General features: G+C 36.4%; 1 protein-coding gene across 14 annotated transcripts in view; it reads left to right on the plus strand.

Annotated features, from left to right (window-relative positions):
* FHIT (fragile histidine triad diadenosine triphosphatase) overlaps positions 1-25,806 on the plus strand; it is a 1,315,417-nt gene that overhangs the window by 245,142 nt on the left and 1,044,469 nt on the right. For 5 of the 14 annotated variants that reach the window (XM_057508116.1, XM_057508123.1, XM_057508134.1 and 2 more), the window contains one exon: positions 20,806-20,875. The exons of 5 other annotated variants lie outside the window; for them this stretch is intronic. Coding sequence is in view for 4 of the 9 variants with exons in the window: in XM_057508084.1 (XP_057364067.1) it covers positions 20,806-20,875 (70 nt within the window). In the remaining 5 variants the exon portion in view is untranslated. Of the gene's footprint in view, positions 1-17,299; positions 17,317-20,805; positions 20,946-25,806 lie in introns of those variants that run through there. 4 more of the 14 variants (XM_057508099.1, XM_057508107.1, XM_057508102.1 and 1 more) reach the window with 2 other exon arrangements.

The following is a 25,806-nucleotide window of genomic DNA, read 5'->3' on the forward strand; positions in this document are numbered from 1 at the left end:
GAGAAAGCAACCTAATTCTGGAGGACTCTGGAGACAGGGTACTCAAGTAGGGGACCTCAGTAGAGAGACACAGCACAGCACCATGGGAGGGTTTGTGAGTGAGAGCACAAAGGGACGAGCTGAAGTAGCCAGTGGTTGTGCACCGCGAACATGGCCTCACCTGTATCTAAATTGGTGTTTATAATATACTTACACCTATAGTCACTTTTGACTATTGGCAACTGCTCAGAAGGGTTGAAGTTCAGAATTAAGAGATGCCATAACGTTTGTTTAACTGCTAGGCTACCAGGTGGCTACAGTTTAGATTGAGGCACATGCTATTAGCTTTTACTGCCCTCTCCCACATCGTATGGACCTCATCTAGAGGAGAGGATAGTGTTCTGAATTCTTGCATCTTTTCCTGAGGTGGAGCCAATAAATGAGAGGAAGTGACCTGAGACCTACTGGGTGTACATGTCTGGGACCATCATCTGGTAGTTATGAGTAGGAAGAGAGGCAATTTTCATTTTCTGTGATAACTTCCCATGGTAAGTAGGTGGGAGGGTGTGGTGATGGATGAGCTAAATTAGGTGGAAAGTGGCTCAAATCAGATTCTAGGTGATTGCTCTGCTTCTCGACTCACTGCACTTATTTTCTATTCCACTCATTTAGCGGATGATTATGGTCTGTCTTGTGACATTTCTTATATTGTGGCTTCATTCGTTATCTTTTTGCACTGTTCTCGCCCTTTCTCCAGCTGTATTAGTTTCTCCTTAGAGGTGGAAATGGTGTTCACTTACTGTTTATCCCTCTCATGCCTTACACAGAGTAAACACACAATGTTTATGTGCTGTTTGACTGAAAGTTGCTACTTCAGATGGGATGTTTCCAGCAATAATTTTCGCTGAATTTATCTTATCTTCGAAAAGCAGAAAATAAGGATAAGGGCCACACTAGGATGCTTTAGTTTAAAGTATGCATCCCTTTCATAAAGGAATTTGAGGTAACTTTATTCTGGCCAACATAGCTCAGCCACAGAAGTGGTTTAGTTTTTTTTTAACAGTGGAACTTGATTTCTCTAAATAGGATATGAGGTGGAATCATATGAAATTGCCAATATTGGAGGTACAAATATGGCAGTATAATGTGGATTGATCTAATAAGAGAGATGAACCAATAATAATTCATTCCTCTGATTCAGTGAAATGGAAATTAGCTCATGGGAAGCAGGCGCCCCTTCCGCTGTAAGAGCCTGTTGGGGAGAGGCCAGTGAGGTGGAGGAAGGGTTGGCAGGGGCAGGCATGCCTGAATGATCTTTGATTCTGGGCATGAGGTAGGACTGCGGTGGTTGACATGTCCTTTCTGTTCTGATAGTACCCACGATACTTCAGCGTCACCTCACCAGGAGTTATGACAGGGCCCAGATGGGTCACAGTTTGACTGCTATGACCCGCCCGTTGCAGCCCTAGCCATCTTGGAGATCATCAGAGGTAGTTGAGAAAGGCAGCATGTGGCAGCTGCAGTCACTACTTCGGCTTTCTTCCTTGTTTCTATTACACTCAATACAATTAGCCTGCCTCCTTCCTCCCTTTTATTGAACCCAGGGTTTTGGTACTGGATTCAGTGGATGTGAGAGAGTTAGGGAAGGTTTACATTAAGCTGTTTTCCCCTAATTCCACTGGTTAACTCAGAGGTAACTTCTGGATTTCCCTAGAGGAACTCAGATTCACCGGTTAGACAACATAGGTAGGAGGGTGTCCCTTTGCCCTACTTACTGTCAGAGAAAGGGGGAGCTGACAGTCCAAAAAGAGAGATAGGGAAGGGCAGCTTGAGGACAAGGAGGATCTGCCATTGGAAATAGCCAAGAAGTCCAGAAGAACAGGACTAGAAACTGAATTAATTGGAGGTAGGACAACTGTCAAGTGTATTTTTACCATTAGTTAGAGCAGGATATATATATTTTTTAATGTACTCTTCTCTGGATTCTATCATTACTAAAAGAATGAGTAAAGAGTGGCTTTCTGGAGTGAGGGAATTGTTAGAAATGGGGAGAAATACTTGACTTAGTGTTAGAATTCTCTACAACCCACAGTTATGGATCTAAGAAACAGCCAAAGTCATAGTATTAAAAACAAATAAGATATATTCAAACATTGTAGCACTCCTACCCTCTTGTTATTACCATGGATAAAGTTATTGTGCTATAGACTCATTATCCCTTCATTCCATAAATGAGTCTACCAGGCTCTGCACATGGTATCATTTGTTCCTTGCAATAGCCCTGAGAATTAGGAAGATGGCATGCTCAGTTTATAGAACATCAGCAAGATTAAAAAACAAAACAGAAACAAACTCTCATCTGCAATCACACAGATTGCAAATCAGTTGCAGAAATGGGGTTCCTACCCAACTTTGTCTGATTCTAGAGCTTTTTCTACTCTGCCATGCTTTTTTCCCCTCTATACTAGAGGCATCTTTAAAAAGGAAAAGGGGCAGGTGAAATCCCTGTAAAGAAAAAGCTAAGAGCAGGTCAGCTGCTCCAGACCCAGAGTAGCAGGGGGCCATTGCATGGGATGCCAGCTTGGGTTTCCCCTAAGGGCAGAAATGCAGAATCTGAGATGTCACTCCGAAACCAGAACTGGCATATTTTAGCAAGCTCCCAGGGTGATTTATAGGTACATTAAAGTTTGAGAAGCAGTAGTCTAACCACCCTAAAGCTGTTTCTTTCTACTTGCTCCATCTCAAGGAAGCAAGGAATGTGACTCAAGAAAGACACACAGCTTGTTATTGTTCTGGTATCAACTGATCAGAAACATTCATAAACAAAAGAGGTCACATTTTTGTTTTCTCTTCGTTATCACCTCTTTTTTCCCAGTCTTTTTTACTTGCTCATATGACAATGAAGTAAAGAGAGAATGAAAGAGAGAGAGATGATTAAGGAATAGAAATTTCTAATACAGTTTTTCTGTGAGAGCCTCATGCCTTCCTTCCACAACTGGGCTAAGCAGCATGGGTAACGATGTCCCCCTTGGTGGAGGATGCCAGCATCCTGACTGTCCAGCACACCCTTTTGGAATTATTATACTATCTACAATTATATGGAGGCTGTGCAAATGTAGTTGCTCATTCAATCCAGAAAACAGCTCTGTAGGTTTTATTTCTATTTCATATACACCCATACATTCAAGCATCTCAAGGGTGGCTGAGCATAAGTTTAATAATTTTCAACCTTTAAGGACAAATTTGGGAAAAGCACTGTTGACTGAATCTCAGGGATAGAGAAGCCCAGTTTGGTCATACTGCTGAACCAGCCATGCTGTAATATTGGCTGCTTTTTACCACACAGTTTCTTTAACCAATAAACTTGTTATTTTTTTCCTTCTCATTTATTTTGGAGTTTTGAAATGGTTATACTTATCTTAAAATCTTTCTCTCTTTGGCCTCTTTCTTCCAGAAACAGGGATTAGTTATGACTAAGGGATGTAAAGCCACACTTCAAAGTTCATCATATATTGGCAAGGCATAATTTTAGGGAAAGCAGGTATTTCATCTTTTTTAAAATTAATAATCATCACATTTACCTGCCTTATGTCTTTTCAGTTACCATGACTCACCTTAATCTCCCCTTAATACCACTGTTTGACATAAGATGACTCTCCAGAGAGAAAGAAAATCATTCAGAAATTAGGTGTGTAAAGGTTATTAAACTAATATTTAAAATTCAGGTCCTGCACATTTTACTTTACTTATAATTAAATGCATGAGTAGAAATGTGTGATCCCCAGTATGTGTACATGCTTGAATCTGTGTCCACTTAAAGGACAAAAAGATGCTGAGTAGTTTTGTTTTATTTGAAGCCTTCCTTCTAGGAAATTGCTTATGGCTATCAACAACAACCATAATATTAAACCAAAGCTGAAGACAGAATTTTAAAAGCATAAAACATATAAAGACGTTACCATTTTTGGAACCTTTTATAGCTTGCTCTAATCCCTAAATAACTAATTGTCTGTGAGGAACAGGTTAAAATGCCAATAATTATCTATCGTTAGAACTTCAAGAATGGAGCTGTGTCATTTACTATTAGTGATATATTTTTATGTCTCATACTTTGGACATAATGTAAATGGAACAGGAAATGGAAACATTTTAAGTGGACTGGAATAAATTTTACCACATACATGATAGTATTTCTAATGCCAGTGCATCATTTCAGTTAGCAGCTAGAGTTTTGTGTTAAACCTGAGGGTCAGTCACTCCTGTTGACAGTGCTGGTTGCTGCTGTGTACTTTTCTTATGTAGCTGTGTTAGTAAGGATTTTTAGATATGGTTTGAATGCTAGTATTATTAACCTGGCTTAACTAATTAAGATCATTTATTGATTCATGTACCTGGAAGGCTGTAGGTCATTTCATCTTCATTCTGTGATGATCATCACATTGGACCTTACTTTCTACCAGTTTAGCAATCCCAACAGAATTTCTCTTTCTGGTAGTTTTTTATAATATCCAAGTACTGAGTCTCATCTGAATAACTTGGGTCACATGCTCATTCCTGAAACAGTAACAGTGGCCGATGAGACAGGATTGGCCAGGTGTTAGCCACATTCCTCTATCTGTATTCCAAAGATAGGAGGAAAGTCAGGTCCTGCAAAGGAAAAACTGGGCTGCTATTATAAAGGCAAGGTTTTATGTAAATGCTGAGCAAGAGAAAATAGGAGATGCCACTACAGAGGTCTTATTTTGATTATTAAAAATTAAACTTTGATGTCTTAAAAAACAGTGACATTATCTCTATCCCTTTATTAAGTAAGTTCTCCACTTAAAAATATATATATTGAACCAGGCATATACATTCCATTTAACTTTTCTGAGCATATGAATTGGGTGCATGATTTTGAACAAGAGTCTGTAACATTTTATTAAATGATTTTCATTACTCTGGGTAATAAACAGGTGATTTGAGTTAGGAGATTACAGGTGCTATTTTTAATACTTAGTTTTCTCTGGAGGGCTTCCAAATAATAATAGCATCTTTAAAAGCTTTGGGTTCTCCAAGGAGCAATAAAATTGTGCTGAGTATTGTGTGTGATAAATAACAAATCTCCTTTCCTTCTCTTCCATTCCTACTTGAGAAAGCTCCAGATTCTCCTGACATTGTCTAAGCATTGATTGCCTAGTGAAGGTCAATACTTCTTTGATTTCTATTGCCACGTGTTTCTTTGTGTTCATTTTGGAGTAAGGAGAATGTGATAGACTTTTAAATATATTAAAAATCAGAGAAAACAAAGGCATGAACACATGGATAAGTAACATAATTAAAAATTTTATTTTCTAAAATGAAAATAGCTTAGCTTATTTTCCTGATCAGTGGAGCTTAGAGCTTGAGCAACCAGTACCTAGAAGAAAGGAAACACAAGAAGCAAGTTTGAAATGCTGCATGGAGTTTTCTCTTGAGACCTTGTTGCATACTACTATAGTAGAGACGAAAAGTAATGAAAACCCTTGACACTAAAAGGCAAAGCAGCGTCATAGAGTCACAGAGTTCAGAGCTTCCAAGGAGATAGGATGTTGGAAAGCACTCAAGGATTTTAACTGGGTCCCCTGAATGGCTGCATCCTAGGATGAGAGCAAACTGGAAATAAATCAGCCTCAATCAAGGTGATCTGTCTATACTCTCTATGCCTGCCAAAACACAATCAAATCATCTTTGGAGGAAGATAACATCATTCAAACTGGCATGATTTCCCATAAACAATGCCATTTACTAAAAAATTCGTAGGTACAAATGACAAGGAACAAAAATGGAGAAAAATAGCCAAAAGTAATAGATCCAGAGGTGATTCAGATATTGGAGTTATCAGACAGACTTCCAAATTACTGATTACTATGTTCAAGAAAAGACAGGAAATTTCACCAGAGATCTAGAATCTATAAAGGGAATCACACAGAAAACTTCAAACTTAAAATTACTGAAGTTAAGAACTCAGTAGATGGCTTTAACAACATTAGATATATCTGAAGAGAGGATTTGACTTGGAAGATAAGTCAATTGAAAATATTCAGATTAAAGCAAAGCGTGGAAAAAATAATGTAAAAATAAAGAAAATTTCATAAGACACATAGTGGATGCTGTGAAGTTCTGGATCACTGGGGGTCCAGAGTAGATTAGAGAGGAAATGGGGACTTAAGCAATATTTGAAGAGATACTGGTCAAGAATTTTCCAAATGTGATGAGCATCCAGCCATGGACTGAAGAAATGCTGTGAACACAGAAAATCAAATCAAATATGTAGACATATTATAGTAAAACTACTGTAAAAACAGAGACAAATAAAACATCTTAAAAGTATTTAAAGGAAAAAAGACACATTTTCAAAGGAACACCAGTTAGACTTATTGCTAATTTTAAAAAAGAAACAATGGAAGCTATAAAACAGTGGAATGGCATATTTATAGTGCTGAAGAAAATAACTGTCAGTTTGTAATTATGTATCCAGTGAAAATATCTTTCAAAAGAGATATTTTAGAAACTTAAAACTAAAGGAATTAATTACTAGCATACCTAAACTGAAACTGTTAAAGGGAGCTCTTCATCCAGAAGAGAAATTGTCTTAGATAGAATCATGGAAATGCAGGAAGTCATGAAAAGCACCAAAAAGGATGAATATATAAGTAAATGAAAGTGAAATAGACTCTTTAAAACAATCACAATAATGTCTAACAGGGTTTAACTCCCTGTAAGCAAACAGGGGACAATTTAAGCATTCATCAGAATAGGAACTGCAATGGATTGAAACATATTAGATATTTTAAATCCATGAGTTCATAATGTCAATAAAGACATTTACAATTGGTTACCATGGGAGGATGTTAGTGAACCAATTTAGTATTTTGAAAAACAGTATAAAAATTAAAGAATTAAGCATTTATACAGCTAAGTTAACACGTTTTCTTTTGATAATAGTACTCAAGCTAAAAAATGAAAAAGAAAGGACAATATTTTTATGTTAAAAATTTTAATGGATGCAGGCATTGAATATTAACTGCTATGGATATTACAAAAGCACATCCAGGCATAGTGTGCCTCTTGAAGGAGGAACACACACCATCAGGAATGAGGTAGTCTTGTCAAAAATAAAACAACAAAAAATGACCATGAATGTGATCACATCTGTAGATCTAACTACCAACAAACAGAATTTACAGACAGGGAACATTTTATTTAATACAATACCATGGAAAAAAAATGAGTAGAAAACCTCAATTCAGACAAGCCAGTTTCTCTAATGAATAAATAGCAAGGGGGGGAAAAAAGACCAAAGGGCTAAATGAACCTTAAAGATAAATCAATTAACCCAAAGGCACAAAATTTATTTGGCCCTTGATTCAAAAAGAATTGTAAAAATAGTTATAACATTGGAGACATTTGGAGATTTGAACATTTACAAAATATTTGATGGTTTTCTGGCATTATTGCTAATTTTATAAGTTTGATAGTGATATTATGATTATATGCTTTCAAAAACATAGCCATCTTTTACAAATACACTCTGAATAAGAAATCATTATAAGAAATATAATGATATTTGGGTTTTTCTTTAATATAGTTGAGGGAACAGTTGATGGAGATGGAGATGGAACAAGTTTGGCCATGAGCTATAATGATTATTAAAGCCAAGTGATGGGAGTTTCATTACATTATTATTAAGTCTGTTTTTGTACATGTTGGAATTCTCCATCCCAAAAGCTTGAAAAATAACGTATATGTAGACTTACAATAAAAAAGAAACAATAACACCTAAGGTTGCAGTAGGGCATGGGGTGAACAAAGTTGAAATGATGTAAAGCCCTTATCCAAGAAGTGGTAAAAATATCAATTATGATAAATTCTATTAAGTCAAGTGAGCATATTCATTTACTAGGGTAACCACTAAAGAATGTATACAAGCTGACAGAGGGAGAAAATTGAGTAATAAAAAGAATTGATTAATTGAAGTCAAAGGAGAATTAAGGAACAAACAACTATGGCACAAATGAACATACCAAGGTAGTGACTTAAACACAAATGTAACACTAATTATATTACTGTAAAAGGACTAACTATTTTAATTTAAAAACAAAGATTATCAAACTGGATTATAGAAATAGGACAACTATATGCTGACTACATGAGGCATATTCTAAAGGATGCAAATAAGAAATACCATGCAAACACTAACCAAATGATGCAGTGTAGCTATCTGTGTGTATATAAATAGGATGACCTGAAAATATTAAAAGTAAGTAACTGTAATATTACTAAAAGGAGAAATATAGGAATCTTCAGTCTTAGTTGGGATTTTGCCATACTTCTTTCAATAATTAGTAGAGCTTACAGAAAATAAAGTCAGTATACATATGGAAGATTCATATACCACATTTAACAAACATGACCTGATTGTAAAATATAGAACAGCTGCATTCATCAACTGAAGAATATACATTTTTTTAAGTGTACAAGGAGCATTCAGCAAATACTCCTTTGCCTAGACAAAGGCACTTCACAACATGTTTCAAAGGCTATAAGTCAGAGTTTATTTTCTGATCACAGTAGTATTAAGTTGGAAGTTAGTAACTAAATGATAGTGATAATATTTTGGTATCTGGAAATTAAATAATACCCTTTCCCCCATGTATCACAGAAAATAATCACTATGAAAATTAGGATTATTTTTAGCTGATAATGAAAATGCAACATAGCAAACCTTGTGGGTTGTATATAAAGCAGTACTTAGAGAGAAATTTATTATCTGAAATTCTTATATTAGGCTAAAAGTCAGTGATCTAAACATGAGTCTCAAGGCTCTAAAACAGCAAAGTGAACTCGAAGACTAGAAGAATATAAAGATAAGAGCAGAAATCACTGAAATGGAAAACAAACAATAAAAAAATAGAGCCCAATATTTGATCTTTGTAAAGGCTAATAAAATTGATAAAAATCTGATAAGAAGAATTAGGAAAATGATAAGGCAGAAACTGCTAATAGCACAAATGCAAAAAGGATTTACTATAGATATTACAAAGATAAGAAAAAGATATTACCAAGATTTTATGACAATAAATATGAAAATTTAAATGAAATGGTTAAGTTCCTTAGAAACATACTAAAATTTCATTTGTGTGTGTGTATGGTATGTGTGTGTGTGCATGCATGTGTGTGTAATTCAGCCATCATAAATGAGGGTATCCTACTATTTGTGACAACATGGATGGACCTTGAAGGCATTTTGCTAAGTGAAATAAGTCAGACAAGGGCAAATACCATATGCTCTCACTTTCATATGTAATTTAAAGAATTAAGAACAATAACAACAACAAAAACCTAAAACTTACAGAGAAAGATATCAACCTGTGGTTACCAGAGATGAAAAATGCAGGTGGAGGAATTGGAGGAAAGTGGTCAAAATGTCCAGACTTCTAATTATAAGATAAAGAAGTACTAGGAATGTAATATACAACATGATGACTATAGCTAAGACTGCTGTATCATATAAAGGAAAATGGTTAAGAGAGTAAATGTTAAAAGAGTTTTCATCATAAGGAAAATGTTTCCTTTTTCTTTTTATTGTGTCTGAAATGGAAGTTAGGTGAATGTACTGTGGTAACCGTTTCACATTTGTAAATCAAGTCATCATGCCATAGGCCTTAAACCCAAACAGTGATGTATGTAAGTTATTTCTCAATAAAAGTAGAAAAAACATACTAAAATTAGCCTAATACATTTTAGAAAATTGGAATTATAGTCTATCTATTAAAGAAATTAGCTTCATAATTATAGATGTTTCTACAATGAAAATACTAGTTAGATTCACCAGTGAATTCTTCAAAACATTTAAGGAGGAAACAATACCAATCATATGTAGCTCCTATTTTTAGGCCAGCATAACCTTGACCCCAAAGCCAAGAGGAGTATTAAAAGAAAGGAAGTTCATAGTCTAGTGTTTCTTATGAAGATAGATGATAAAATCCTTGCCAAAACATTAGTAAATCAAATTCAGTGCTATATAAAAAGGGTAATATATCACTACCAAGTTGGGTTCATTCCAGCAATGCAAGTTGATTATTTGAAAATAAATCAATACAATTTACCACATTAATACAGTAAAAATGAAAAAATATATCATCATCTCAATAGATGAGGGGAAAGAAAATCTTTTTGGTAAAATTTAATGCCATTCATTATAAACTCTTAACAAAATGGAAATAGAACACAACTTCCTTAATCAGATAAATGATATCTACAAAAAAGCTACTGCAAACCTCACACTTAATGTTGAAATATTGACAGCTTTCCTGATGAGATTGTGAATAAGATAAGGCTGTCAGTTATTTCCATTTTTATCCATTATTATGTTGGAGACTCTTGCAAGTTCAATAAGGTAAGAAAAATAGAATATCTTTATAACCTATGGGTTGTCAAGACTCTCTATTATAAGCCACAAAGGTGGTGCTTAGGTGTGATCATTTTGGGAAACCTCATAACTAGGTTGTGTAAGATGTGATTTGCTTCTTATCTTGAAGTGGCCACAGTCTAAAAGTAGAAAAGGTGTGAGGAGAATCTGATTCCTGCTCTCTACTGGGACTGCCATTGTTAACACTTGGCTCAATCAGATTGGATGTGTATTTTGCCACTTTCCTTTGATAATAGTTTCTGTTTACAAATATGGCATTCACCAGATCTCTCATATTTTTAATCGATCAGAAACAAATAATCCCCTATGCACATTGTAACAATTTACTTCTACTTGAAATTTACTGCAACTTGACAAGGTTATGAATTATTGAAGTGGAAGATGTTATCTGTTTCTAATTATAGGAAATAACTTCAAAGGGAATCAAGGGTAGAAGTTCTGATGACATATAAAGGACTCACTTTTCAAATGTGGTAATTGATGCTCATAGGGGTTAAGAAACTTATACATGGGAACACAACAATAAGTAATAAAGCTTATCTGATAGCACTGCTATATCCGAGTGCTTGCATGTGTAAAGCCTTTATGTAGACAGTAAGTGGGGGAAATACTGCATGCTCTATCCCTCTTCTCAAAATTTAGTGAGGACCATTGTGAATATTAAAGACTGACAGTTCCTGGAGTAAGGAGATCTGTTTAACTTCGTCTAATCCAATGTGCCTTTCATTTGGTAATACCCATGAGTGGAATTCGCTTTCACGAATGTTGCTACTCATTTCTTCCTCTGTCCATTTGTCCTTCAGTTTGCTGTATTTGTCCTAATATCACTGATTGTAATTTCACTGCTAAATAATTCTTTCCAAAGAAGGTATTTACCAAATACTTCCAATCCAGCTAGAATGAGAAGCAAGACTTCCACCATTCCAGATAAAACATTAAATCTTTTTAAGTTTATTTGGCCTAACTTAGGGTCAGGTGTCTGAAAATAAGATGCTGCTTTTACTCGCTTCACCTTTATCTGTCACACATATACTTATTACTTGGAAATTATGCTCTGTTTCCCTCACATTATTTAGGCTACCAAATTGCACATAATGAAATGCCACCAGACCTGGGATAACATAAAAATTGGAACATTGCATCCATTTTTCATGAGAAAAAGGAGACATTTGGTCAAATTCAGTCCAATTAGCAATGATAAAACATGCCAGTGTCACCTTTACTAATTACTGAAGAACAAGACTTAACTATAAATAATGCTACATCTAGTTCATGTTTTAGCTTGTTTCATTTAAAAATTAATTCCTGCTAAACAATTCTCAGTACTAGGGAAATTTGCCAAGTCTCATTTCTTTAAAATGGAACATAAGTCTTGCAGGACATGCATATACTGTACTTCTCCAGATTTCTCATAAGTTTAAATATATGGATTTTATGTCCTTAGGTAGAGAATTTTACCATGCCCTATTCTTCTATACATGGTATATTTATATCTACATCAATATTGGTATAGTTATATAAAAATCCATGCATATCTATAAGCTGACAGAAGGTTCCTTTAAGGATTTTTAGCCTAATTATGACTACATATTCCAAAAAGCCTCACAACTGTGTGATTTTTGAGTTTGTAATAATTCAACATGATATATGCGCTTATTTGAGTAAAAGGTTTAGAGTGTATTAATTGAAAATTTTAAAGTTCACACAAAAGAATAGGGTTGAGTTGAAATTAAACTTTTCTCCCTGAATATTGCTAAAAAATAGAAGTAAAAGTTTTAATATGTCTGATTACATGATTACATTTTTTCAACAAATAGTCCCTTGAGCATAAAGGAGGACTAGACATTATCCCGGCCTTTAGGAACTCATGACAGATAGGGAGCTGTGCACACACAGTGTTGGGATTAGGTGCCATAGCAAGGGGGTTGGGTGGGTAGGATGTTGTAGGAACACCAGAAGGGCACTGGTCTCACCCAAGATCAGGGACTAAGGCTGGGTTTCCTATAGGAAGTGGCATCTATGTGAAGGTGTTGAATTTAGACTTGATTAGATGGTTCTGGAATGGTGAAGAAATTGAGATGGGAGCACCTGTGTCATCTTTAGTTAATTGGAAAAAAAATCTGTAATGGTTTTGTTGTGAGTAGTCTTTTTATGGCAGCATTTCTGCCTATGGAAGAATAGAATAAACTACGAAAATAAGATGATGTTTTACTGGCTCTCGTTTGTCTCATTTCATTGTACTTTACTGCCTTTTACTGTGAACCCATACAGAGCCTTGTAAGGATTATCTTCATCCAGTTTAGTATCTTATCTGAACAAGATATTTTTTTAAGTTTAGCTGAAGTGTGTTTTGTGTGTGTGAGGGGGTGTAAGTGTGTAATCCCAGCTTTGCTGGAGTGACTTCTTGACATGTGATCCCTTCTGTGAGAACCGTCCTTCCACCTGAACAAAGGTCTGCAGACTTGTCTGGCCAGTGTGACCCTGGAGTTTGGAATAACAACTAGGATAGTGATAGCAAAGGCTAGTGGCCACATATGGCCTGCAGATTTGTTTTTAAAATCAGGGAGTTTCAGTGAAAATCTGGATTTCTACTATTACAGGACCAAAATTGAGAAGCAGCATGAGTTATATTTGTTTTAGTTACTTTTCTTCCAACTTCTTATACTTCTTGTTTCACACCCGGTTGACTTCACACCTTTAATTTCCTGCCTGCCCACTGTAGGTGTTTGAATTGGTAACTCCTGTTGTATAGCTTTGGCTGATTAGACCATGTATGGACTGATCTTGACCTCAGTTGGATTAAGCACATTGTTTTCTCTGGTCATTTTGAAGTGGTGCTCAGGACACTACTTGGCTTCTACTTAATCTGGAAAAAGGTACACATGCTTGGTCATCAAATTCGCAACTAGAACTCTTATTTTATTTGAACCCCTCAAGTGGATTTTTGGATTTTTGTAAAAATGAATTCTAATTAGAGGTTTGCACATGGTTTTTCTGATATTTGTGCTTGAGTGGGGACATGGAACTTTAGGTTTCCAGTGATTTGTCTTGAATGCTCTAGTTGGATTAGAAGGAAATATTGTAATCATTGAGGAGGGTATTCTGGCTGACCATTAGAAAACTCTGGTCTCTTTGTTGAATTAGCAGAACAAAATATTGTCATCACTGAGTAGTTTCTTGACCATTAAGAACCACTGGGTTCAAGCCTTCCCTAAGGAGTTGTATCTATTCTTGAGCTGATGTTGAGAGTCCACTGTGAAGAACTGATTTTGAATAAACTGGAAAATTGCCTGGCTTCTTTTTTTCTGTCATTTATTTATTTATTTGTTTGTTATTAAAGTATCATTGATATACATTCTTATAATAGTTTCAAATACACAGCACAGTGGTTCAACATTCACCCATATTATCAGGTCCTCTCCACACTCAGCGAGGTCACTGTCCATCAATGTAGTGAGATGTTACAGAGTCATTAACTGTATTCTCCATGCTGGACTACCATCCCCATGACCAATCTATATTGTGATTGTGAATTATTGTGCCCCTTAATCGCCTTCCCCCTCCTTCCTCCCCATCTCCTCCCATTTGGTAACTACTAGTCCCTTCTTGGTATCTATGAGTCTACTGCTATTTTTTTCTTTCTATTTTCATTTGTTTTTATATTCAACAAATAAATGAAATCATTTGCTATTTGTCCTTCTCTGCCTGCCTTACTTCACTGAGCATAATACCCTCTAGATCCATTCATATTGTTGCAAGTGGGAGGATTTCTTTTCTTTTTTTGGCTGGATAATACTCCATTGTATATATGTACCACATCTTTATCCATTCTTCTATTGATGGACACTTAGATTGCTTCTGTATCTTGGCTATTGTAAATAGTGCTGCGATAAATGTAGGGGTGCATATGTTTTTTCAAATCAAGAATCTCATTTTCTTTGGGCAGATTTCTAGGAGTGGAATTACTGGGTCAAATGGTATTTCTGTTTTTAGTTTTTTGAGGAACCTCCATATTGCTTTTCACAATGGTTGCACCAATTTACATTCCCACCAACAGTGTAGGAGGGTTCCCCTTTCTCTGTGTCCTCACCATCATCTGTTGTTTCTTGTTATTTGGATAGTGGACATTCTAACTGGTGTGAGGTGATATCTCATTGTTGTTTTAATTTGCATTTCTCTGATGATTAGCGATGTGGAACAACATCTTTTCATGTGCCTGTTGGCCATCTGAATTTCTTCTTTTGGAGAAGTGTCTGTTCAGGTCCTCTGCCCATTTTTTAAATGGGTAATTTTTTTGGTGGGGGGAGTGTTGAGGCATATGAATTCTTAATATATTTTGGATGTTAACTCCTTATGGGATAAATTATTTATGAATATATTCTCCCATACTGTAGGATGTCTTTTTGTTCTGCTGATGGTATCCTTTGCTGTACAGAAGCTTTTTAGTTTGATGTAGTCTCCCTTGTTCATATTTGATTTTCTTTCCCTTGCCCGAGGAGATGTGTTGAGGAAAAAGTCGGTCATGTTTATATTCAAGAGATTTTTGCCTATGTTTTCTTGTAAGAGTTTTATTTATGATTTCATGACTTACATTTAGGTCTTTAATTCATTTTGAGTTTACTTTTGTGTGTGGAGTTAGACAGTAATCCAGTTTCATTCTCTTGCATGTAGCTGTCCAGTTTTGCCAACACCAGTTGTTGAAAAGACTATCTTTTCCCCATTGTATATTCATGGCTCCTTTGTCATGCCCAACTTCTTAATTTTGGTGTTTTTTTAAAACGTAACATATAATATTTGTATCTGTAAAATAATATATATGAAACATAATAAATTGAATATTAATAAACTGAATGATGGTGAACTCACCATCCATTTTAAGACCTGTAACATTATTATCTACTCATGTGTTCCTTCCCTGTCTAACCTTCTGCCTTTCTATTCCAGCAGTAACCATTGCCCTGAAGGAATGAATATACTGGATGAATTTTTCACTCATCCTTCCTTTGCTTTGCTTTTCTCATATATTTTGTCACATGTGTATATATCCCTAAATGCAGTATGTTTTAGTTTTTGAGCATTATAAAAATAGCTTTATACCATATGTCAGTTCTTACCTACTTGTTCACATCATGGCATACACTGAACTTGGAAATGTTATACACTGCCTTGAGATAAATGGTATCTATGGCTCACTGTAAGACTGGCTACTCTAGCTACTGTTCATCCCCACAACTAAGGGGATTGGTATGCTAGGACCTTTGTAAACTAGTCAGACACTCTACTTGGAAAGCACTGCTGGATACAGACGTCTGCACATGTTTTTTCCCTGCTTGATTTGTTTTTGTTCCTGGCATTTATCCCTTTAGATACATGTGGTTGTAGGCCATTCCTTTTCACGGCTGTATATCCTTTGTGAACATGCAAGCATTTTCATCTTATTTTGTTTATACCCCCTCTTTGCTTTTCACTTACACTAGGGGTCATACCAACCTATTATAACTTATGGAAAACTGCTAAATCTAATTTAAAGCTTTTCTAGGACTCAAAGAGATGCTTTTAAATTTTGGTTTTAAAAATCTAAATTTGGGTTTTAGAGTATATGGCAGCAAAATATAGAATTAATTTGACCATTATGTAATGTGCAACCTTCTCTATTTAATTACATTATTAATATGGAGTAGCAATATATGCCAATGAAAGTACTTTCAGATCAGTGAAAGTTTAGGTGAGCAGATGAAGGAGTACTAAATTAAGAAGAGTTCATAATAGCATCAATCTTTTTGATTTTTAGTATGTATTGGGACTGAAATGAACTGTGTGATTATTCATTTCAGCAATGGCAAATATAGTTCACTTCATGTTCCAATTCCCTTTATTTGGTAGTGCTTGTCTGGAGTATTGTGGAAAAGTGTTTTGAGTCTGTGTCATAGCTCTTGGGGTAAGAATTCAGTGGCCAGTTACTGAGGACTGCCCCAGGTGTGCATCTGAACATTGCTTAATTTGTGGCTTACCCCTTTTGGAAAATCAAATTCCATAATTAAGTTACAAAGTCAAAGAGCATCACAGAGTTGTATGCTTTTCTCTGCTTACTTATTATGGTTTCTAATTACCTGCACCACAGGAAGCTTTTCTCACAAGTATCCACAATATTTCACTACTTTGGTAAAGCATATTTTACCACCATTATCTAGCCCCAAAGTAGAATATAGATAAAATGCCCTTTAATATCCTCACTTTCAGGATTTTGAACTCAGATTTACAAAGATAGATCTTGTCCACTGTGATTTAAAACAATTTGAGTAACAAAGCTGTTTTAGAGTTTCCAGAGTCTATTAAATATTATTTTTAAGATGATATCTTTTCTTGTCCTTCACTTGTGGATGTTTGGTCAGGAAATGGTCGTTAAAAGCTTCAAATCCCAATTGAATAATGTATTCTCAAAAAGAGCTGCCAAGTGTAAATACCACTGATATACATTCATGCATATGATAGTATATAAATAACCAGGAAAGCATACAAAGGTCAATCAATTACATAATAGGTCAGAATGCTTTCCATCTGGATTGAGTCATTTTAGCAAATGACATCATGTGTCCTTTGAAATCTATTGTGAAATGTGGCTTGAGTCATTATAGATTGGCTTCTTCTCTGGGTTACCAGGATGACAGTGGTAAGGCTCAATAAATAAATGTATTGGATTCCACAGGAGCAGATTTCCATATTTAGGGTATAGTGATGAAGGCTTCTCATTCTGGAGAAAACCTGTGGGTCCCATCCACTAATTTCTAGTCTCATATCCCTCCTGGTTGATTTTTCTTTTTCTTTTCTTTTTTTTTTTAACTTGAAGAGTTGGAAAGCAGACAGATGCTCTTTATATAACTGCAGTAAGTATCTTTCCATGAAATTTCCAGTGGGGAATCAATAATATTAAGGCTGGCACCATTCTAATTTCCTTTAACTCTATGATTGCTCCTCTCTAATGGTGCTACCTGTGAATTTGGTTTATTATTTCTACTTGATCTAATGGGAAGTGGTCACACGAGTTTGCCACAGTCTAGAACAATTGGTAGGACAGGATGTTGTATGAGATGGGAAGAGATGTTGGCATTTGCCAACTGGCACAATAGGAGCTGAGTTTAGCTTTATAGACCAAGAGATAAAAGGAGCTGCCAAGTCTAGTCATTTCTGATTAGTCAGGGCTTGAGGAGGAAAATGTTACATGATAGAATTTAGTATGTGATTTTTCCCTCCTTTCAGGATATTTTGGAAATGTTAAAAAGTTGTTGGCTTTTTTTTTTAAAGTAGAATGACTTAGATTGAAGAAAGACTTAGAGTCTAAATTGCTGTCATGTTTAATAGGCATTTAGAGTTGGAATCTAAGTTTGGTGCTAAGTCCTTAGAAAGAATAAGTCTTGGGCATCCTTAGCAATAATGAAAGGAAATGGTCCTTGCCTTTAGGGAATTTATAGTTTAGTGGCAAGCAGATGTACAAACAGATTGCGACAGTATAAATGGTAGTTGTTCTAATAAGAGGTATGTGTAAATCTAGGCCATATTGATATTTGTTAGTTATTAATATGATCTGATCCTTTATTTACTTATTTAGGATCTAAATGGCTGAGAAACATGCCTGTGCTTATTCTATTAATGTATGTTGAGAGTGATCTTTCAGCTTTCAAGAGGACTGCACCAGAGGCAGTATGGCTGCATTACTCTAGGAATGGTACATGTTATTCTGCACACAACCCAAAGTCTTAACTTCATTTCAGTAAAACTCCATAGACTCCTCAGGACTATTCTTTGATTTTGCCTACATGGGCATCAAACTAATGATTAAACAGTGAATAAATGGGTCAAGTTGCAGTTGTTTCTGTGGTATCTAACAGTTGTTTGCTAGGTCTTGTCTTTCTTCCACTGTCATCGTTGACTGAAATGCAGTCTGTGGTCATGGATGGATCTGCTGATTCAGTGTGGAATAGATAAACTACACAAAATGAGGCCCGTTAGACTAATCTGTCCCTTTTAATCAGGACAAAACGTATCACCCAGCAGACTTCTCCTCATATGTCATTTTATAGGATGGTTTGGTCAATTGATGCTTGCTAGACTTTCTATTTTAGTGTCCAAATAGAATCATTGTCAATAAACATGATAATACTACACCTACTGCTTTTGTGATGTGTTTTCCCTCTTAATAATACCATGAATCTTTTTTTTCATGTTATTAAATGTTCCACTACTTAATTTTCAATATCTACCCTATCCACCAATGTCTATTTTATGGCTGTCCCATAATTACATTGAACAGTCTTTTGTTTGAAACTTAGGTTTTCCAGATTTTACTATTATGAATAGTGTGGTAGTAAATATCCTTGCAGCTGTATCTTTTTCAGAACTCTTGACCTTTTTTCTTTCATTCTGATTCTTCCTTTTAAAAAATCTGCAGATAACAATATAAATAAATAATCAGATATTTAGGTACTTTCTTTACACAGAATCTGGGGAGAGGAATTCTCTAATAACTCAAATAACTTAGATAATATATACAAAATGCAAAATAATCTTAGTGATTTGGCAAAATCAAAGAAGCAGTTGGTAAATTCAGAGACAGGAAGGAAGGAAGCAACCCATTTTCTGATGGAATCAATTAATTGGTTCAGTTAAAATGGCTTAATGAGTTCTGCAGGTCTGGGTTCAGGGATCTGGCAGTTTGTAGAAATGTTAATTTTTAGAATCCCCCCAGCCTTAAAATATGTTTTCATCTGGCATTTTGTTTCTTTTTGTACAAAGTTTGTCAAATGAGAGTGTGAAGGTAGTTCATCTCACTGCTCATCTGTCAGGATGTATTGTAGGAATGTTGAGGTTGAAAGCCTGAAAGCTGGGTGTCCACACCAGCTAAAAGCAGAGACTGCAGAGAAGTTCGGCTTCCAGGGGAGGAAAAGGGGAACACCTGACCCCCTCCTGCCGTCTTTGCTTTGGTCTTTGGGAGGGGATTAATGACGCCTTCCCTAGTTTGAGGACTGACAGTGTATCAGGAAAGCAGAGCATAGGGCAAAGAGTTCTGTTACTTGCTGAATACACTACCTCTTATAACAGAGTTTTAAATGTCAATGCTTTTTCTAATGTATATGTGGAATCCTAATTGAGAATCTTGCCCATATGCTTAGAATATATCCAACTATATGTTTCTTTTTTAATGTTTCAAAATATGGTTAATTTTTATGGTGAGTATTTTATGACCTACTCCCAGTTATGTGCCAGACAAATTGAAAGTGATGGAAAGTGATGGGTGGTGAAGATGAAAGAGCAGTGTTCACCTTTTGGTTAAATCATTCATTATACTGCTTCATCTGTAAGAGGGTTTCCAGTTGCAGCTCATATTTGCTAATCACTCCATCTGACTCTTAGCTCTACGGAGGCTAATTGTCTTGTTGTGGATTGCCTTTTCTTCCTTTAAGTTTTGGTTATTGTTACTATAGCTATTTCATTACCTTTTAGTCCTCCACCAGAGGGGGCTTGTGGACAGAGAGAGGCAGCAGGAATTAATAATTCAGTTTCTTTTTGCTGCTCTTCATGGTGACTTGTCAGGTTTCTCCTCAGTAGCTAGGTCTGACTTTAAACATTCTATTCACCTCCTTTCCTTTGAGTCTTCTGGTTCCCGATGAAATCAAGTTATAAGATGACTGTTTTTGGCATTGGCCACAGAATAGAATAATTAACTGGTGTTAATGGTCCAGGACCAGGATACTTCTTGGCTTCCCTGTTTATCAAAGTCCCATCAGGGGAAACCAAAGGGAAACACAAGAATAGTCTCTTAGTTTAACACTGGGTCAAATACTAGAAAATATGGAATTCATTATGATGGAAGCATAAATTTATATCCTGGACCCAAAGTGGATCCATGGCTGGGCATCTTATAGAATCATCCTCACTGACTTTGTGGACATCTGTGGGCTCTTCATTTCTTGATACTTCCGCTGCCCTCTGGCCAGTCCCTAAAGTTCAGAAGCATGGTTAATGTAGTAGACTCCCTGAGGGCTGAATCAGCCTCAAGGATAAAGGGGCCAAAATGGACACGTCATAGGGTCTGGTCTAGGCGAGGACACTTAGCGTAAGATTTTGCCTCGAACCCAAGAGAAATTGACCTTTGTCCACTAGAATCTGACCAGTTATAGGGCTGTGCTGATTAGTCCCACAGAGGTTGTTTCTTAATTATGTATTTTAGGGTCTATTAAAGCAAGGACTGTATCCCCTCTCTGGGGACAGAGAGTGTTTTGATATTGTGATTGCAATTAAAATGGAAATTGGGAAGATTAAAAGACAGAAACTAATCAGAAGTATTTCATTATTCCTTTATTCCCAATGAAATGTAGTGTCCAGCAGTATTCAGCTATCACTTGAACTCTGCCTGCCGCCAGCCAGAACCTGGGATTCTTCCATTGGGTGAGTGGTTCTGGCCCCAATTGGCATTGTTTATTTGGTTGGCGAGGACAGATGGACAGAGTTGTTGCTGGTAAGTTTGCAGCTGAACCTCTAAGGGCATAAGGCCACAGCCATTCCAGAAGTCTGTGTGTGGTGAGGTAAACATAGGGGTGAACTCTTCTTTATTATTTTTTTTTAAGGCACAAACTATAGGCTTATGGCTGCAGCCAATTAAAATACTTTTTCTTCACTTTGGATAACACAGAACAATTTTCTTTATATTCTTCAGTAGAAACACAAAAATACAAGAAACATGGTTTCTAAATAGTAGAATCTTTTAACTGGGAATTTTCAGAAGTTACATTTTTAAATTACTTTCATAGAGAAACTAAGCCAGTCTTTGGAGAAGGGGCACTTAGGTCCCAGAAAGACAGGCAAGAGTCAGGGCCAGATGCTTCTTAAGAGAAGGGATTCTGACATGGTGGTGACATTTAGACTTTGAATGAGATTTCCTCAGGTGTCTTCCATCACAAGAAGGTATAAAAGTTGGTCTTTGAGGAGGCAGAAATGAATTAAAATGAGTACTTTGAATCCTGCTTATTGAAAATACTGATGCTATCCAAATGACGTCTCTCCCCTTCCTGCTCCAGACGCACAAGCTTACCTAAAGTCACATCTCCCTGTCCCCCTTTACTCAAGACTCAGAGTAACAATTTCCTGTGTCTTCAAGCTGGTTTCTGTGTCTCCATTGTCCAGTATGGTAACCACTGGCACATGTGGCTGCTTGCATTCAAATTAATTTAAATAAAACACAGTAAAATATTCAGTTCCTCTGTTCCACTAGCCTAATTTCAAGGACTGGATAGGCATATGTGGCAATTGGCTATCTTATTAGACAGCCTAGATGTACCTTTCCATCATTGTAGAAAGTTCTATTGGGCAGTGCTGCTCTGGTACTCTTGGCTACCCACTAAGGATATTTTTTTCCCTGTCACCCTCTCAGGTGGTGGCTATTTTTTTCTCAAAATCTGGAGTGGAGTCAGGATCCTTTTATCCTCATTTGCCACTTCTAGAGTGCTTTTTTCCTCTTCATCCATAGAAGCACTTTTAAAACACATGACCTCAGACTATCCTACTGCCTACCTCTCTGCATTTATTGAAGTTTTTACCTCCTAGTTCTCTGTTTTTATGCCCCTCGCTCTCCTGCCATCATTCTTGGTAAAAAAAAAAAAAATCCACATAGAACATTTCCTCTCTTAGTTCCTTGATTTTCTCACGTGCAAATGTCTCTTTCTCTGCATCATGATTATAATCCAGACCAGTGGCTCTCAGTCTAGAAAGCATCACTCTCCTAGTGAGTTTTTGCAAATGTAAGAGGTGCTGCTAGCCTTGAGAAGGCAGGAACCAAGGATGCTAATTGGCCTGTAGTACCCGAGACAGTTCTGTACAATGAAGAAGTGTTTTACTTCCAATGCCATGGTTGCCTTGTTTAGAAACATTATACTAACCTTCAAAATGTGTTTCAAAGCATCCCTCTCTGACCACCACTTCCTGTCTCTCCAAGGCTACCCCCTCAAGTGACGCTAGCCCTCTTATTCCAGCAGGTGTGCTGTGACCTGTGGGGCTTCTGTCTAGGGACCTGCTGCATTTAGGTGCTCTTCTTCATCCCTCTCATGGCCTCACTTCCCGCCTCACCCAGCGTAGGTGCTTTGGTTAATCTCCCCTTTGTGTGTGTGTGTCTCTCATCCTCATCTGGCACAGCTCTGGCCCTCTCTTAGCTTTCTGTCCACTTCAGTGCTGAGTGTGGATGAATGGGCAAGAATGAACATAAAACTGTGCTGAACTGCTCACTTTACATTTATGTCCACAAATTTCAAGTGGATCCTCTGCTCCACTTGGCAGCCCTACATCATTTACCCCCTGAGGTAACTATTTTATACCTTCACTTCTACTTCTGACCTCCAGCTCCCATGCGCAGGTGTCCCACTCACCTGATTCCCACAATTCATGTTTCATTGCAGAAACAGAAACACTCGGAGCAAACTGCCTCATGTTCTGCAGCTGATCTACATTCCTGTCTGTTTCTGTACTCACCGTCGCTGTTTCCCTTTTCAGCACTCTGTGCGAACTGCATAAAGCCCGGGAGTAGCTCCCCATCATTCTCAGAAGCCAGTCCAGTCTCTGCCATAGCCTTGACGCCCTTCAAGGTCTGGCTCATGCTTGACTTTCTCTCCGCATCTCATCACCCTTTCTTTATCCCTTTGGTCTGGTCACCCTGGTTTTCTTGATATGCTTCATATACGTCCAGCTCATTCCCACGTCAGCATCTTTGCATTGCGGCTGCTTCTGTCTGGAAGCCTTCTCCCCTATGCCTCGCTTCCCCGGTGCATTCACATTTCCGCTCACATGTCGTCTCCTCAGAGAATCTCTCCTGGACCACCTTGCCTGCAATAGCTGTCCCCCTCTGCTGTCATTGTGTCTTACCCTGCTTTACTTTTCTTTATAGGACTTATCACTACCTGACATCATGTTATAAATTCCTATTTGTTCATTGCCTTGCCCGAGTCTAACTTCCATGAGGGTAGGGATTTTGCCTGTCTTGTCTGCTTCTGTGTCCTCAGTGCCTAGAACAGTGCTTAGCACTCAGTATTTATTGGCTGAGCATTTAACATATTTTTGATAAATGAACATTGAACAAAGTATATTGACTACTGTGATAAAGGCTCTTTTAATCCGGCATGGCCTTGCTACTCTGAGCCATATGAGGACTCAATTCTCTTATCATTTTTCTCTATTTACGAGATTGGGAAACCTTCTCTTGTACAGTGTCCCATTATGTCATTTGGCTTTTATTTGATATAAACACATCTTTTACATATTAATTCTGCCTTTGTTCTTTTCTCATTAGCCCATAACAATTAAAATAGACCATTACTCTGCCACACTATGAGTTTTTATGATGTCATATCAAAGTCTCCATTAATTAAATAACTTGCTAAATTAAAGTCTTATTTGATGACAATATCTTTCAATCGCAAATCATCTCCACTAAAGAGCACAGTGGCAGATGTGGGACAATTTTAGCATTAGGGCATGCCTACCCAACAGCCAGATGTGCTTACCGACACACTGGAAGGTAAAAGCTGTCACTTTAGGTGATTGTTCGGTGCCAGTGACACTAAGAACAGAACAGAGTCAATGGGGGACTAAAAGACAAACTCAGGCACTGCTATTGGAAAGCACAGCTCAAGTACCAGGCTGTCATTTAGATTCTTTAGAATGTTAATTGGATAAAACCACAAATCAAAAAAAAATTCTCACAGAATGTTTGGAGCTATGACAGTAGCCTTGGATTTTTTGTTTGAGAGACGCTGACCTGTAGGGTAAAGTTCAAATTTCTTAGCTCCTTATCATACAAGGCCCTCATTTAACTAGAGGGTGAATTGGAGTAGAAAGTATTAAGAGGAAGGCAGGTAGAGAAAAGATACTAATTCAATTGTCTAGGTCAGAGGTGATGAGAGCCTGGAGTAGGAAGAAGACACAGAACGAAAGCTGCATCAGACAGAAATGAAAAATTAAATCGGGGAGAGAGAAGTACAGCATTATGAAGGGTAGATGACAAATTATTTTATATTCATGTTATATGTAAAGGAATAATAGTAGTTGATCAGCCACCTTAATTTAGGCATTTTGTGCATTATTTGTATAAGAATTTATTATCTTATAACTTTAACAGAGTATAGTTTTCTAATGTGCTTAATGTGTCTAAATGACTTATTGAGAATAGCTAAATTATGAGCCTATGTTAGATTCAGCAATGCTTGCTGTAGTGTGCAGTGCTTGATACATTTAGATAATCCCTGACTTTTGGGAAATTGTAGAACAATTTGATGGCTGAAATAAGGCTAGATACACCAGGAATCAAAACAAATATAAAAATGATTAATTTCAGCTGTCAAAAGACAAAGATTCTTAAGTTGGATTAGGAAGGGGAAACAACTAGATTCACTTTACAAACTGTTTACAAGGGATACCCTATTAAGGACAATGGCATGGGAAGATTGAAAAAAATAGATGGAAATTGATATAATATACCATGCAAATACTTTTCAAAAGAAAGCTGGTGACATTGTATTAATATTAGAAAATGTACTTTAAACAAAAGGTAGTATTACGGTTAGAGTTATTGTTTAATGATAAAAGAACATTTCACCAGGAAGATATATTCATCCTGAACCAACATTACCTAGTAGCATCATTTAAAAAATAACAATTGACAGAATCACTATCTGTCAACACTATACAGTCATAGTGTTGAGAACATAAGTAAACATAATTGGGGAGTTTTAAACATTTTCTCTCAGACACTGATAAATCAAATAAAGCCCAAAAAATTAGGAATAAAGGAGAATTAGATGATATAATGGATTAACTTGATCAAATACATATATATATATAGAACATTGAACTCCATTAGCAGAGAATATGCATACATAGAAAACCTTAAAATTTATATTGGTTGTATTGTTTATCTCAGAGAAAATATTTAGGAGTCCAAAAACCAATACACATAAAAAGTTCCATACATTTGATATTTAAGATCAGAATTTTAAGTAATTCTTGAGTCAAAGAAAAATGATGATAGAAATTAATAGATACTTTATCTTAAGTCTTAGGGGTTACAGTTACAGATGTACATAAAGGGAAATTTGTAGATTAATAAATGAATAAATTAGAAATGAAGGAAGGTTGATTATTAATGAGTTAAGCATGCAACCAAAAAGGTATAGATATAATAGTAGAGTAAACTCAAATAAAGGGAAGGGATAATACAACGTATTTCAAAATATGAATTAAATGAAATGGAAGGTAATAGTAGAGAAGGTCAACAGAGCAAAAGATGAGTCCTTGAAAGACTAACCAAATATACAAACATCTGGCAAACTTGATTA

Source organism: Manis pentadactyla, chromosome 1, assembly GCF_030020395.1.
Source record: "Manis pentadactyla isolate mManPen7 chromosome 1, mManPen7.hap1, whole genome shotgun sequence".
Lineage (NCBI taxonomy): Eukaryota > Metazoa > Chordata > Mammalia > Pholidota > Manidae > Manis > Manis pentadactyla.